Source organism: Cololabis saira, chromosome 5, assembly GCF_033807715.1.
Source record: "Cololabis saira isolate AMF1-May2022 chromosome 5, fColSai1.1, whole genome shotgun sequence".
In the NCBI taxonomy this organism is placed as follows: Eukaryota; Metazoa; Chordata; class Actinopteri; order Beloniformes; family Belonidae; genus Cololabis; species Cololabis saira.
The window spans coordinates 14,774,011-14,790,838 of record NC_084591.1 but is presented as its reverse complement, the minus strand read 5'-3'; the positions used below and the strand labels follow the sequence as shown (position 1 = coordinate 14,790,838).

The 16,828-nt window shown below is 40.9% G+C and overlaps 1 protein-coding gene across 4 annotated transcripts in view; it reads left to right on the top strand.

Annotated features, from left to right (window-relative positions):
• Positions 1–9,920: 9,920 nt before the first annotated feature.
• LOC133443781 (CUGBP Elav-like family member 2) overlaps positions 9,921–16,828 on the top strand; it is a 43,551-nt gene continuing 36,643 nt past the window's right edge. For 2 of the 4 annotated variants that reach the window (XR_009782691.1, XM_061720999.1), the window contains exon 1: positions 9,921–10,138. Coding sequence is in view for 3 of the 4 variants with exons in the window: in XM_061720999.1 (XP_061576983.1) it covers positions 10,026–10,138 (113 nt within the window). In the remaining variant the exon portion in view is untranslated. Of the gene's footprint in view, positions 10,139–14,071; positions 14,336–16,828 lie in introns of those variants that run through there. The other 2 variants (XM_061721001.1, XM_061721000.1) reach the window with 2 other exon arrangements.

Sequence of the window (16,828 nt, the reverse complement as noted above, 5' to 3'; positions counted from 1 at the left end):
AAAACTTTGTGCCTCAAGCCCAACAATACGGTTTGACGTACATGCACGAAAATCGGTACACACCTGTATCATGTCGCAACTTAAAGAAAAGTCTCTTGGCGCCATGGCCGAAAACGAACAGGAAGTCGTCCATTTTGAATTAATCGTGTAATTTTGGCGCAATTTATGCCATTCCTTCGGCCGTTAATGCGGCCCGAACCGTAACGTGCACCCAGGTGTGTTATACATCAAAATGTGCGTCTCGATCCTGCGACGATGCACATTACTTTTCTCAGTCAAAAGCATTACCGTGGCGACGATAGATGTCAAAAAGCGCGTCCCCCCCTCTTCTGATTGGTCCAGACAGAAAAAACTGTGCCTCAAGCCCCACAATACGGTTTGATGTACATGCACAAAAATCGCTACACACCTGTATCATGTCGCAACTTAAAGAAAAGTCTCTTGGCGCCATGGCCGAAACCGAACAGGACGTCGTCCATTTTGAATTAATCGTGTAATTTTGGCGCAATTTATGCCATTGCTTCGGCAGTTAATACGGCCCGAACCGTAACGTGCATCCAGGTGTGTTATACATCAAAATGTGCGTCTCCATCCTGCGACGACGCGCATTACTTTTCTCAGTCAAAAGCGTTACCGTGGCGACGATACATGCCAAAAAGCGCACCCCCACTTCATCTGGTTGGTCCATATTTGATAGTTCCTATTTTCTGCTATAACTTTTGAATGGTTTTACATAAAGAGTCGTGGGTGGTGTCATCGGATCGGTTTTGAGTCCTTGACTTTTATTGGTGAAAATTGCACGCGCGAGGGCCCGTTCATCGCTGCTTGCAGCTTTAATTTTTCTTGGTTCTTGGAGACGATTTAGGTCAGTTAAGGTCTGTTCAGTTCAAACTTGTGGGGAGCTTCGATCTCAACAGCTTGGGGCTCGAGTCACATGCAAATCTCTGACCTCCACGCCCGTCCTGTGGTCCATTACGTGATTTGTCCACTGTAAGTTGAAAAGGGAGTCCAGTTGCCCTTATTCAAGCCTTTGAGGGTCTCCATGACCTTGACGACCGAGAGTCTACACCAGTGTGTGACCACGCCCCTCCCTCACCCGACTAAAATCCTATTGTGAGCATCTGGATACCACTCAGGTAGGAAATGTCCCGTGAGGAGCAACAAGGCTCCTCTTTGGGAGGGTTGCGGTTACCATTTCCAGTTGCTCAAGAACGGACAGACTACTTGACACGACTGGATGTTGTTGGTTATTTTGGTCACAAATCCAAAAATCTCTCGTCATCATTTTTTGTTACAAAATTTGATCCAAATGACATGTGAATAGCACTTCCTTTTTTTTTTTTTTTAAGTCCTACTGCTCCAACAAGGATATCTCTTTTACAGGGGTTTTGGAGCGTTGCGTTGGCCCAGTAATAACATGAACCCTGAAGAATACAATTTCCCCCAGTATTGCGCACACAGCGTTAAAGTGTCATCCTTTACGAGATACCCTATAAATACACTTTACTGCTTCTCAGAAGTTATCAGGACAGGTCTCCACTGAAAGAAAACACTCTGTCATGTAGTAAAACAAGTTTCCCTGAGTTATCGGTCAACATTTTACGATGCGCGCCTTCCATGTCTGATCTCAGTTTTTCCATTCTTTGAAGTGAAATGGACCCGGGTGACGCTCGCAGGAGAACCGAGAGCACAATGCTCACTTCCTAGAGGTCTTCATCAGCTTTGCTTGTGGCTCTTCTGTGTACATCTCTTGCGGTCAGCAGCTCAGTGCTGTCTTACTTAACAAGTCTGGTTATTGATATTTTAGCACATCAGAATTCTATTTTAGAGCAAAGCCATTGAATTATTGATGAAGACTACTTAGGAATCTATTATTTAACCCAGGAACGTGGTGAATGGAGACGGTTGTATGAGCTTTTAATGAAAAACTGAAAAACAATCCTTTAAACTACATAACAAAGTTTAAGGTTTGGACTTTTCTTATCTTTATTAAAGCCTATTTGTGTTCAGCCCTTAATAGATCTAAGACAAACCCAATCGCTAATGTATTATTTTGTCAGCGCCGTCTGAGAGGCCCACAGTATAGATCAGGGGTCGGCAACCCAAAATTTCGAAAGAGCCATATTGGACCAAAAACACAAAAAACAAATATGTCTGGAGCCGCAAAAAATTCAAAGTCTTGTATAAGCCTTAGAATGAAAGCAAATGGTGAAAGGCGAAGTGTCGAGAAAAAAGTCAAAATGTTGAGAAAAAAGTTGGAATGTCGAGATAAAAAAGGAAAGGAAAAAGAAAAAAAGAGAAAAAAAGGAAAAAAAGAAGAAAAAAGAGAAGAAAAAAAGAGAAAAAAAGGAACAAAAAGAGAAAAAGAGAAAAAAAGAAATAAAAGAAGGTCAAACATTTTTGAAAAAGCTCCAGGAGCCACTAGGGCGGCGCTAAAGAGCCGCATGCGGCTCTAGAGCCGCGGGTTGCCGACCCCTGGTATAGATCCTCAATAAGTATTACTTTGGCTCTCAGGTATCTTGAAGGAATATTCTGGAGTTAAATCAGTTCTTCAGTCTGTCATTACAGACAATCCGGAGTCTTTTTTGACATTGTATGTGTAAAATAAACTGTATGAACGGACATGTTGTACAGGAATCTCTGACCAGGGACTGATACCTTTGTAAAGGTTGAGTACCCAATATTGTGCAGCTACTGTCAAAAGACACTGAAAGATGAACGCCCGTGATCTCTGCTGTCATAGAACTGGCAAATGACCAAAAAGGTGAGTGTCAGAAGCAGACGCGGTGACTTTCACTGACTTATAACAAGATAACAACAAAGAGACAACGATATCTGTATGAACACGGTTAAAATGACCTGGGTTGGTCTGCAGGGACCCCACCCACACTGTCACATAAGTGGAATTACATTTTTCAGTCTTGTCAGAGGCTTAAAATACAGATTTAATTTGAAATAGGGTTATTTGCCCTCAGGGTTAACATTTTTTTGTCATTTTCCTGCAAGCACATATTCTTTTCTCACTCGAAACTTCAATTGACATTGTTCATGTCCCTAACTAAACTTTACACTCTGTACCTGACAACAAGCAGAGACTTGTTTTATCTCCAGTGTTCCTTTAAACTGGAGGTGGATGATGGTTCGTTCTGCACAGAGAAAGCACTGCGTCTTCATTCTTTTGTGAATTCATGAAAAAACACTTTTACTTGTTCAGTTCTTTCTCTTGAAATACATTTTTTACCGACATATGATTCTCGTGGAAATCTACTGAGTGTCTTCTGACAATTCAGATATAAACAGGAAGTGGGGAAAAAAAGGATGTGCGACCATAAAAAAGGGGAAGTAAAGGGACTTCTTCCTGCCATGCAAAGTGCGGTGACATTTCAGTTTGCTGTAACTATTTAATCATATGCACTGCATCCACTCGTGCAAGATGTCATGGAGCCTCGCCTAACAAAGAAGCTGTGGGGGATGTGGAGTATACTGAGTCAGGAACAGCACTTGAGTTATTAATTACTCGGAAATAGATTCAGTCGTAGCCTAAAGGTACTGAGAGGCAATGCATGAATTAAAATGCCAAGACCTTCAGAGGTTGGATCCTCTTGCGAGCGTGCAAGTGCAAACTCCACTCGTGGTTGTGGGTGTCAGGCTCCCTTTTAAATCCCGCAAGCTGGTGTCAGATCTCCTGCACTCAAAGTTACTTGCTAACATCTGCTGGATCGTAAATTTCCCTGTCTATATGCCTGTAAAGATAGAGATCTTGCATGTCCGACATAAAAAGTATGTTTATGTCTTCTGATTTAAAAACTTTATCACCGTGTCCAACCTCCAACTACAGTCCATATGCAAGGCCGTGCCAGAGCTGCTCACGATACTTATTAACCAGCTTATTAACCAGATATCAATTCAGTTCAGCGCTTTTTATTTTATTTTCAGCGTTAAAACTCGTGCGAAACGCATTTGGCTTCGACACACTCTACTGATTATGTTTACGGAGCTGTGACAGTTTCAGTTTTAACCCACCAAAACACAGACGGTATTTGTCTATGCAAACAGTCCCGAGGGAGCACCACAAGTGGCAAAAAGCGAAAGGCTTTCGCTCATCACGAGTACACCTGCAGTACTCAAAACATGCGCTATTTTTGACTTATTTCACTGCAGGCATGAGTGCATTTTGTTTTTCAGCCACAGCGTGCACCGAAACCCACCAACACTCCCTTTCACGTTGCAGTAAATGTGAGCAGGAAATGGACGTTTCTTACAGCTATAAATCCTAAATGTGTTGGCCTTTCCAGGTTCATTGTGCTGCAGAAGCATTTTATGGGTCGTTCCTGTACGCTGTAGTTTTATCTTTGCAAGCTCTTCTCATCTGTGAAGGATTAGCTCGCAAAAACATTATCATCTTGAACCTTTCAAGTGCTCTCTCTCTCTCTCTCATTCTCTCTTTCGCGTGTTGATAGATCAGAGCAGCCAGTCTTTTGGTTATTCTGAGTGCAGCATGAGGCCTGTGGCTCTGACAGTCATGCTAAGCAGCAACACATCTTCGGGGGGGAAAAAAACTGGATTTCAACATCAGCGTTTAAAATATTTATGACAGCAGACGGAGCAGGGCTGAAATAAGGAGGGTTTCTGTGCCATGATAATCGCTACAAGAGGATTCTCTTCATGATGGTCTCCTCAGCAGCGATACCAGCGCGCTCTTGAGTGACCCTGTTTCAAACGACTTTCCTACTTAATGTCACATGACTCTAATGGGACGCAGCACCTTTGGGAGGCCGAGACCTACTTGCGGCTCCTCTTGGGTTTTGTGAAAATGATATTGTGATAAATGGCTTTTGGGTTTTCGAAGCAGAAGTGGCAGAAGAATAGGTTTTCTCGTGCAGCTTCGTGTCTGCTGGGCGGTCTTCACAATCCCGCCTGCACGGCTCAGAACACAAGCAAATCAGCTCCCCACCCATGCAAATGAGGAAGCCTTTCCAGCACATTTGAATGTAATCCTAACTATCTTTCGGTGCAATTACAAGCAGGCACATGTCCTTTATGCTCTGGGATGGTTGCCTGTGGCCGTAGTCCAGGCCCACATCAAATTAACTTTCATTCACTGGCAAGTGTGTCAGTCCCAATGTAGACTGTGTGTAACCTATAATAGCCAACATTTGGGGCATCATCTTTATTTAATAACGATCTGTTCTTGCTGCACAGTGTGCTGAAAGGACATTCAGGTGTTAAAGTGACCCTGAGCCTTTTATTAGACGGTAAGGAGTTTACAGCTTTGTTAAGGACCAAAACTAAATGAATCGCAGCAGTTTTGAGTTTTAAAAAAAGCCACTGGAGCAAGATAACAATTAACATGAGCAAAATAAATTGCTGTTTTAAGCCTCTGATAAGACAAAATTGGCACTCCATTTAAGTGATGGTGTGAATAGGATTCTTGCAGAAAACTAAAGTCATTTTGTATTTTATTTTGTGTACAGAAGCAGAATGAAATGGACTGCACAGGTATCTCCATCCTGCTGCCGACTTGTTTTAAATCTGTCAAGTTCGACTAGTGATTGTTGTGCAAACTACAGACGTGAGAAAAGGAGAGTTCATGGCCTCTGCTTGCACAGAAGATCAGTACTTAGTTATTTATGACAAAGTAGTTGAGTGTTAGAAGTGGAGGCCATGAACTCTCCTCCTTTTGCATTCATGGAAAGAAGACTGAGGAAGGACATGTTTGAGTCTTGTCAGAGGTTTAAAATTGTTTTTTTGTTGTTGCCCCCAACCACATATTCCATCATCAACAAAAACTGCTTTCATTCTTGGTGTTTTTGTCCCTAATGAAGGTTTACCCTAATTTTTACTTCATAATGTCTTTTTAAAGGAGCATGAGGCAGGATTGAGGCAGGATTTATGAAAAAAATTCGTATATGTTTTAAGTTTTCTAGTAATAATGTCAGATGAAGTGTTCCAAACCAAAAAGAATGAGCCCTCTAGTGTATCTCTCCGTTGCCTTGAACAGGCTGTGTGCTGCAAAATGTGCTGCAATTGTGCCGAATTTCCCGCGCTGGGCTGCGGATGTGACGTCACATGACGCTGCATGCACGTTCTCCCCGTTCTCCCGTGCCGGCTTCACTGTTGGCTGTAGTACCCCCAACGGCCGTCGTAGCGAAGGGTGGCGCTAATGAGTCTCATTTCTTAAAAGGAGCCTCATGCTCCTTTGATATCTCAAAAATAATAAAGAACGTATCGAGAATGATATTGGAATCTATTAGTGAAGAGTTACTGACACGTGCAAAGCATCATGTGTTCAAGCAGTGCCAGCCCACAGCAGCTTCACCTTCGCTGTGGAGGAGCACGAGGTACGGCGCACGCTGAGGAACCCGAGGAAAGCTGCGGGACCCGACGGCGTCTCGGGACAGGTGCTGAGAGACTGTGCAAATCAGCTGGCGGGATTCTTCACCAAGATCTTCAACCAGTCCCTGTCTCGAGCAGCCGTCCCTCCCTGCCTGAAGTCGTCCACAATCGTCCCACTCCCGAAAAAGAACTCCATCAGCAGTCTGAATGATTACCGTCCTGCAGCACTCACACCTGTCATCACAAAGTGCTTTGAGAAACTGATCCGGACCCACATCATCTCATATCTCCCGCCCAGGTTTGACCTTCATCAGTTCGCCTACAGAACTAACAGGTCCACGGAGGACGCCATAGCCACAGCTCTCCACTCTGCTTTGTCCCATCTGGAGCAGCAGGGGAGCTATGCTCGGCTACTGTTTGTGGACTTCAGCTCCGCGTTTACAGTAAAACATCCTACCAGACAGACTGGTGATCAAACTGTCAGAACTGGGAATACCACACTCCATCTGCAGCTGGGTCAAGGACTTCCTGTCTGATGGCTCCCAGAGGGTGAGAGTAGGCCCCCACATCTCCTCAGCACTCAGTCTCAACACCGGTGCACCTCAGGGCTGAGTGCTGAGTCCCCTACTCTACACACTCTACACCCATGACTGCGCTCCTGCCCCCTCCAGAAACAGTATTGTAAAGTTTGCGGACGACACCACTGTGGTAGGACTCATCTCCGGGGGGATTGGTCTGCTTCCAGGGGCGAAGTGGAACAGCTGGCACTGTGGTGTTCAGAGAACAACCTGATCCTGAACACTGCAAAAACTAAGGAGCTGATCATAGACGGAACAGACACAGACGGAAAAAGACAGTCATTCAGCCTCTGTTCATCAACAGGGTCTGTGTGGAGATGGTTTCCAGCTTCCGGTTTCTGTGCGTGGAAATAGAGGACAACCTGACCTGGAGTGTCAACACCACCACCATCATCAAAAAGGCACAGCAGAGACTGTACTTTCTGAGAATTCTCAGAAACCATCATCTAAATCAACAACAACTGCTGGTGTCCTTTTATCGCTGCTCCATAATGAGCATCCTCACTTATTGCATATGTGTGTGGTTCTCCAGCTGCACAGTGGCAAATAAGAAGGCACTCCAGAGGGTCGTCACCACGGCCCAAAAATTAATCGGCTGCACTCTCCCCTCCCTGGAGAAGCTGTACACCCAGTGTCTCAGGAATGTCAGGAAAATCATCAAGGACCCATCTCACCCCGGAGACTCACTCTTTGAACTGTTGCCATCAGGCAGACGTTTCAGAACACTGAAATCACGCACAAACAGACTCAAGAACAGTTTCTATTCCAGGGCCATAACTACACTCAATACTGCTAAATACTCAAACTGACTTTTTCCATGTGCAATACTGACTGAACCGAGCAATACCTGCCATAGAATCGTGCAATACCTGCCAAATGTGAATACTGTATGTTGTCTTCCTGTTTGTGTCCTTTTAGAGATTATTTATTTTTATAGTTGTTGTTATTTTAATATATCTATTTTTTAAACCATGCACCTTAAAGAAGATCGCATCAAATTCCGTTGTACCTGTACAAATGACAATAAAGACATTCTATTCTATTCTATTCTAAGATGTGACTTTGTGTTGCATCTTTGGTTATTGCTCTCTTGATTCTTGTGTTCTGGTGGTAAAGAAGCTCAATCAAGTCCCCTTTGTCTCCAAACTTCTGCTTTGGGTTGATGCCTAAACTTTGTGCAGGTCTGCTCACGTGCTGATGATCTTTCACCTGGAGCTGGTGATTAGCAGCACTGAGTGGATCTTCCCCTCTACTGCCCTTACTTTTTAACAACTTGTGCTTTTTATTATTTTACCTCTTTTTTATTATCATTTTATTTCATTTTATTTGTTATTTACTGTTTAATTGTGTCTTGCTGCTTTTAATGTTGATGTAAAGCACTTTGAATTACCTTGTGTTGAATTGTGCTGTACAAATAAATATGCCTTGCCTTGCCTTGAATCCTGCAGAAGCAGTAACGGGTACTTAATGTTGCCCACATTTTTTCAACTCTTACTTTATTTTGCTTTGTTTTGCGGGAATTAAAGAAAGGCACGCTAAAAAACAACATTTTCTTTTTATGTCCTATTTTGTTCAGATGACTTTTACTAAGTTTTTGCACATACACACACATAAACATACGATTAAAAGAGGAGATGCTTACTTTTGCAGAAGACTATAAATACTTTCATCAATTAAAGCTGTCACCCACTGAAACAAAAGGTGAATTGCATCACAAATAAACACAGATAATATGCTGTTGCAGGCCTTTTTATCCTTTATTGCTCCAGTGATGTAAGATGGTCAGGAAAACTCTCCAGCTGATGGGGAGAGTTGGACATATACAGCCTTTTAGTGAACTAAGCTGAAGTTACAGTGTTTATCTGCAATTTATATAATTAAGTAGCAAGAACATCATATATGATGACAACAGGATGGTAGTTTTAGGATACTAGCAGAGGTGTCAAGTAACGAAGTACAAATACTTCGTTACCTTACTTAAGTAGAAATTTTGGTTATCTATACTTCACTGGAGTAAATATTTTTCAGACGACTTTTTACTTTTACTCCTTACATTTTCACGCAATTATCTGTACTTTTTACTCCTTACATTTTAAAAACAGCCTTGTTACTCTATTTCATTTCGGCCTTTAAAAAAAAACTATCCAGTTAAATTGCTCCATCCGGATAGAGTGAATTTGGTTGTGGTTGTTTCAGATGTTCTTTTCCAATTTTGTTCTTACATCCGTTGCCCTCAGATTCCTGCAACTAAACTTGGATGTACATTCCAATAAAGGTTAGGATAAATGATAACATGCCTCTGAAGTTTGACTTTTTGCACCTTTACCATACTTATTGGCAACTAGTCATCATATCTTCTGCTCTCTGAAACACATGTTAATGCTCAATAGTACACATATATGGTTCTTTAATATATTTGCATTATACTAAGATGCACTCATTTTCAATGGCTTTTGTCCTTAATGGCTTTTTTCCCCCTTACATTACTTTTACTTTTATACTTTAAGTAGTTTTGAAACCAGTACTTTTATACTTTTACTTGAGTAAAAAACTTGAGTTGATACTTCAACTTCTACAGGAGTATTTTTAAACTCTAGTATCTATACTTCTACCTGAGTAATGAATGTGAATACTTTTGACACCTCTGGATACTAGAACTATCAAACTAATGTGTTCCCCTGGACCATTGATTCAAACACAAGCCACACAAAATGATCCCAGAAGCAGAACTGGACCAAGATGAGATCTGTTTTGATATGTCCTCTCATTTCTCCTCCGTTGACAGTGACAATAAATGTACACGTTGTCAATATTCTGAAGTTCTCCAAGTATAGATTTCAATTAGTACAAGTACACTGCTGTGGACACAACTTTACAGTGTGGAAAGTGGGCTGCTGCAGGCAGCACAATGCATTAGCGCACGATGAGCTGTCAGAGAGGATTACTTCAGCCACTCCAGTCAGCGAAGGGGGTGGGCGCTGCTCTGCTGCACTAAACCAAAGAGAAAGGGTAGTAGGCGGGAGACAGGGAAAAACAGCAGAATCACATAGAAGGAAAAGGAAAAAGAGAAGAAAGTGTCCGTTACACTGGTTGGATTTTTCCAGAGCACCAATGTTGGAACACTCTTCAGAGCTGGCCCTGGTGCAGAGTCTGTATGCCAACAGCATGCGCTGTCCTCCCTCTGCAGCCGGGATCTCGGTCAGGAATGAGGACCTGCCTATGAGGTACGTCGGGGTTGGCCCCCTCATTCAAATCTGAGCCAGCTTTTGTGGAGCAGCCGGGTATTTGGACTGCCTCTTTGTTTGGGCTGGATATGGTCATAGCATGTATTGTTTCCAGTTGAGGCGTCCTCCCCATCATGTGCCCGTGGGCAGCATAGTATTCCTCTGATGTCTCTCTATAGATGACAGAGTGGGTTGTTTTTCTGTTTTTTTGTTTTGCTGCAGGAATTAGGAAACCATATGTCTGATTATTTGGAGTTTAGCCTTTTGAATCAATTAATCTTCCTTGTATAAAAACAATAATAAAATGATGACAGAGAGATTTTTATTTTAAAATGGACCAAAACAGAAGAATCAGTCCCCTGTGGCAGTGCCCTGCCATTAAATGTACCTCTTGCTTGAGTTAAAAGTTCCTCAAGGGTTCAGATGTTTGCAGGAAACATCAATAAAACAAAGGTAGATGAACGTGTAAGTGATGCAGATATTTCTCTGCGATTGCACAAGCCAAACCTGTGTGACTAATATGACTCCAACACGGGCCTTAGCCCGCTGACTCAGTCAAACACAACTAAAGATATTAATTACCTTTAAAAGACAAGAAGATCGACACACATCCTGGAGTATGGATGAATTAAACACAGCATTAAGTCTGATATGGCTCTGCTGTACATGCTTGCCACATCTTGACAGAGTAGATTTCCTCTATAAATCACCAATGAGATCAAATGAAGTTTGCTCTCTCCATTTTGAGAGCCCTTCAGCTGGTCGCCATTCGGAAAATGATAGCTCTGCCTCCCTTGAAAGGCAGAGCCGAGAAAAAGTGTGCTTTTAAGTTGATGTCGCTGGGTTTGAAGCTGACCTATTTTTACACTGAGCAGTGTGTCATGAGTGGGTGCACGTTTAAATGCAGTGGGAAGATGAAGATGATGATGGTGGTGGTGCTGGGTGAGTGGCACTTCAGTTCTACTGCAAGAGGAGGGAGAATGTTTGATGTAAACAACAAAAGCATAGTACATGTGGAGGATTAAAATGGGATTACAATTGCAATAATCTGAGATTAAGAATTAAGTATTAGAAGGTGCCAGAGACTAGACTGGATGAGGCGGTGGAATCCAATCCACCGACCATCTTTTAGAAATGCAGATACATGCCAAGTAATAAAGAGCTAAAATACTGCACAGATAACCAGCATGTATTGAATTGTACATTATCTAATTAAGAAACAGGAACTGCTCTGTAAATGAATCGCATAACAATTCAATAGGTTTCGCCCAAACCTGAGTCAAAAGACGATGCAGATGGGTTGAAATGATTGTATTTTACCTCCATTCTGGTAAAAAAAACAAAAACAATTTCCCCAGAGAGGTTTGCACTGCCTTTTTATAGCAGAGCCTCAAGCTGAATGGTGATGCATGCTCCATGGTGGGCCTGTCTGTATGCATGGTAAAAATAGTTTGCATTATCACATTATGCTCACAAACCTCTTCCAGGCGCTGTTCAATAGAGCATGCCCAGCACTGGTGCCAGGCTGCCTTGGAATTGCTATGGATACAAGGATTAAGTCGGATTTCATAAATGAGATGTTTCTTAACACTCGCTATGAATAATACTTTTGGACTATGCAGCTGCCGGAGCCATAATTAAAGGTTTGATCATTAGACTAACACCCCTCCCTCTTCACTCTGGTCTCAACTGCTATGGAAAGAGGTACTTGACAATGGCCCCCCTAACACACACACACACACACACACACACACACACACACACACACACACACACACACACACACACACACACACACACACACACACACACACACACACACACACACACACACACACACACACACATGCAGAGGCCGTGCCCCGCAAGTCCACCACAACAAAGAAAGAAAGGCTCCCCCTCCCCCAGAGAAACAACAGCCCGGCACAAAAGGGAATATGACCTACGGTTCTGGGGGAAAAACCAAAGATCAGCAGGATCAACAAGATCAGCAAGAGCAGCTACATTTTAGACATTTTACTTTTGACATGAAACAGTCTTTCTTTTCTTTCCGTAATCTAATAACAACACACCAGGTGTGTAACCTAGAGTCATGGGAAAACATGGAAACCGACAGGGAACCAAACTAAGCTTGATGCAGAATATGTACTATATTTAAACTAAACATATCAGAAGCTCTCTAATTGGTATCACAAGATCCCTAACTCACCCACACTCTCACCATCCCACAGTATCGGTGGATGAAAATAATCCCGAACATTTAGTCGAGCACTGTGCACATGTACAGTTTTTAGGGAGAGTTGCTACTTTTACTTCCAGCGACTTACATATGAAGGTTTTGAATAATAAGCAAATGGCAAGCTTTTCAAATACAACATATTGATTCAGCCTGTGGTTCACAATTTCTTTTTCATGTCTCTGACTAATCTAAACTAGAATCAGAGTCAGCATGTTTTAATAATATTTAAGTGAACCAACGTCTCTTCATATCATAACCAATGACGCAAGGTTTTAGCAAAACCACCTGCATATGAAGGTTTTAGACACTTGCTATGGGCTTTTAAATGGATCTTGAAATACAACATACTAATTCAATTTTAGGTTTACAAATATTTAGGGCTAAAATAAATAAATGGAGTCAGGCTTGGTCATGTTACTGATTTATGAGTCCGTTAAACAGTGGTTAATGTTTTTTTTTTTAATGAATATTTAATTATCATAGTTCTAACATATCAAAGTGATTCATTATGCCTTTAGAGCATAACAAAATAAATAAATTATCCAAGATGTTACCAAAAACCAACCGTTAGAAAAAAGGAGAAAAAAAAGTATTGAGAAATGTGTGCAATGTCTCATTTCTTTGCATGTTCCCTTATAAATATACATAAAATTATAAAATACACGCCTGGTTCAGCTGCATCAAACGCTCTGTAACATATATCATAGCAGCGCCTTTAGAGATCTTACTTAAGAGATAATCAGTCTACAATCAGGTCAGTAAACCTTCAGATTCAGATTCAGACGACTTTATTAATGCTGCCCCATATAAAGATAAAAAGATTTAAAAGAATAATAATATAAAAAAAATAAAAAATAACCAAAATTTTAAAATAAATAGAATTATATGAATAACAGGCCCTAATAGGTGCAGTTGGCTCGCGCATAACATCGTGCTGCCCCATATAAAGATAAAAAGATTATTAAAACGTTTTTAAAAATTAAAAAAATAAAAAAAAATTAAAAAAAATTACAAAATAAAATGAAAAAAATAAATAAAAAATGACAGGAAAAAAAAATAAAATAAAAAGTGCAGTGCCATAAATAGAATTATATGAAGAACAGGCCATATATAGGGACATACAGTAATTACATACGTGGGCAGAGTTGCACTTGGCTTGCGCATAACACTGTGCTGCCCCATATATTAAAAATAAAAAATGTAAAATGATTAAAAAAATTAACAAAATAAAATTAGATAAAATATAAAAAATAACAAAACAAATATGTAAAAGTTTTAAACAAAATACAACAAAAAAATAAAATAAAAAAATAACAAAAATAAAATAAAACTGCAGTGCCATAAATAGAATTATATGAATAACAGGCCATATATAGGGACATACAGTAATTACATACGTGGGCAGAGGTGTTTATTATAAAAATAAAAAGATTTAAAAAAATAAATAAATAAAAAATATTAACAAAATAAATTTAAAAAAAATATACAAAAAATAACAAAAGAATGTAAAATAAATACTATTTAAAAAATACAAATAACAACAAAAGAATAAAATAATTAAAAAAAAAATAAAATAACCACGTATTATTTGTAGTGGGCGGAGTTGCAGCGGCGTGTTTTCGAACTTATGTTGCCGAGGCCACGCCCCCTCAGAGGCCACGCCCCCTCCCCCGCCAGAAACGCGGTCTCTTCTTCTTCTCCTCCTTCTCCTGCTTCTTCTTCTTCTTCGTGTCCTCCGTCCTCCCGCCCGGAGTTTATTCCAGTCGGTGACGAGGGAGCAGTAAGCAGGGAGGAACCGCCGCTCGTCTCTGTATCTCCCCGCAGCTCCTCGCAGGAACACCGCCCCCCCCCCCGCCCTGCACCTGCTCCGGCTCCTCATTGTTCAGCATGACTTCGACGTACAGCCTGGATTTCCTGCCTCTCTCCGAGAGTCGATTAATGACTTCCAGCGACGCGATGTAAGTGGTTACGCCGCTATCAACACTTGCCCCCACCCCTTAACCCAAACCCCACCACAAACCCCATTTAAACGTTTATTTTATAGAAGGAAAAACAAAAAAAAGCAGACGCATATTTTTTTCCAGGGCGAGTTAGCCGCGTTAGCACGCCGGGGAGCTAACAGCTAACAGTGACGGAGTCTGCTCACCTGACGCCCGAACTTGTTCCACAAACCCGACAAAAAGGTGGCGAAAACGTCTAATATTACCGGCTTTGTTGCGGATGGTGGCTAAAATGGACAGTTTTGCGGGGGTTGAGAGTTAGCGGCGCTGCTACAGTGACATGTGCTTCCGGAGTTCACACGTTTCGGTATCAGTTGACAAAAACAACCTGGTTTAACTTGTCTAAACTGTCTTTTTGACCTATTTTTCTGGGGGGAGGAGGCTGCTGTGGTTATATAACAGGGTTTCCGCGGGGTTTTAAAAAGTATTAAAAAGTGATAAATGAAAATTGCCAAATTTAAGGCCATTAAAAGTGTTAAATTCACTGTCAGAAGTATTATTTTTTACCTTTTACATTTTAATCAGTCTATTTGATTGTCATTCACAAAGTGAAATAAATGTGAAACATCTGGTCAACATCAATGAGTATAAATCTGTTCTGTATAGTGTTCTATAGGTCAAAATCTGTATTAATGTTAAAAGGTCCGTGATTAACACTTAATGTTGTGACAGTTTTTAAAAAAAAATCTGAAGGTAGTGAAAAAGGTATTACATTGGTTTTAAATTTAACATAAGGATTGCTGTATAAACCCTGTATAAGCCCGGCAGCACCTTCTTGTTTAGTGTGGGGAGAAGTTAAAGTGTGCCACATCGAAACGGTAGGTGTTATAAACATATACACATGTGTATCATGTTGTCACTTAAAGTTAGGGGTTTATTTATGGTGGAGTTTTTAGTTTTAGAGTCTGGGATGTGAGGTTTTGTTGTTTTTAAAGCTTAAGCACGTTGGTCTCCGCTGTCCTCGTCCATGTTGGATGCAGCCTGCTGCTGCTGCTTGCTCAACGGCACAAAACACGTGGCTTCCTACATTATTGAGCCATTAATGGAAATCTTGTGACAAGTCATGTAAACAAGTGTGGGGGAGGAACGCAGCAGCACTCCTGACCCATGCAGCATGAGCTAATCCCCTTTTATTGAACATGTAAATGTTTGCAAGTGTTGGAATCTATATTGAGGAGAAAAAAAATACTTAAACCCTTAGACACTAAAGGTAAGTAAAATGCATGATGTATTTATAGAACATAATTAAAGCTGTTTTACATTATTTTACTATTTACTAAAGGTAAACATTCTGATAAGGGCCATTGAGTTAGATATTTCTGACTGAGTGCAAATCATTTTAAAATTAGCCTTTTAAAGGTATCGATTGTGAAATTCCAAAATATTTTGAGTATGATTAACATTTGAACCAGTTTATATCTGTGAAATTTTATCCCATGGCTACTTTTAAGACTTTAATGGGGTAAATATAGTAATGAGGAATTACTTTCATAAATATCCTTTTGTAAAGTGTGTGTGCAGCATGTCACTTTAGCAAGATCAAGACTGAGGAACATATTTAAACATTTCCTCAAACTATTTTTGATTAAACTGATTGTATGGCTTTTAAAATATCCTGCACTGACACCTCTTGATTTTTTTTTCTTCTGATTTAGCAACCATTTCATTCTGCTCTAATTGCTACAAGGATAATAAGAAAGTAGTTTTGTCATTTGGGGAAAAATAGCTTTTCATAATTACAACATATTAATGTGCAGGGGTCTTGGATCAAATATTTGCACACTGCATCTTTTTTAAACATTGTTAAATGAAATTAGCATTTTAGAGATCTACCTAATTAAGATTTTTTTTTTTTTTTTTACCCAGTAGCTTAAAATTGATGCCAGCAAAATTTCTAGTGGTAAGCAGATCTTGATATAGTAGTTTGATTTATCTGTCTGGTTGTTGAAACCGGAGTGATTGTCAGGGCTAAAAGGTGATCCTCTTGGCAGCCACCAGAGGCATAGTGCTATGTTGATAAGCCAAGCTTCATGGGGATCCTGTTTTGACACTGGAGAGAGAGACCTTGGTACAAAGTCTGGGGAACTGCTCGGGGCAGCTGTTCTGTGAGCTATCTTTGCTGTGTGGGTGGTTTGATGAGCGACTGCCATGCAGCCAGATGTTGACGGCCAACAGGAGGAGGGCCCTGATCTCAACTGTCATCTGTTTCTCTGCTCCCACTGCTAGTTTTCTGGGGCCATAATTGCAAGGCGGGCTGCCCTGAAGCATCAAGAGCAGCCTTGACATTCTTGTAATCGTGTCTTGTATCTTCAGTGTGGGATGGTTTGATCGAAGGTTGAGCAAACGATATCAGTGTTGACAGTTGCACAACAAGTGCAGTGATCAACCCTGTAAAATGAGCTGCAGTTGTTAACATAATATACTCTCGATGCTTGTCACAGAAATGTGCTT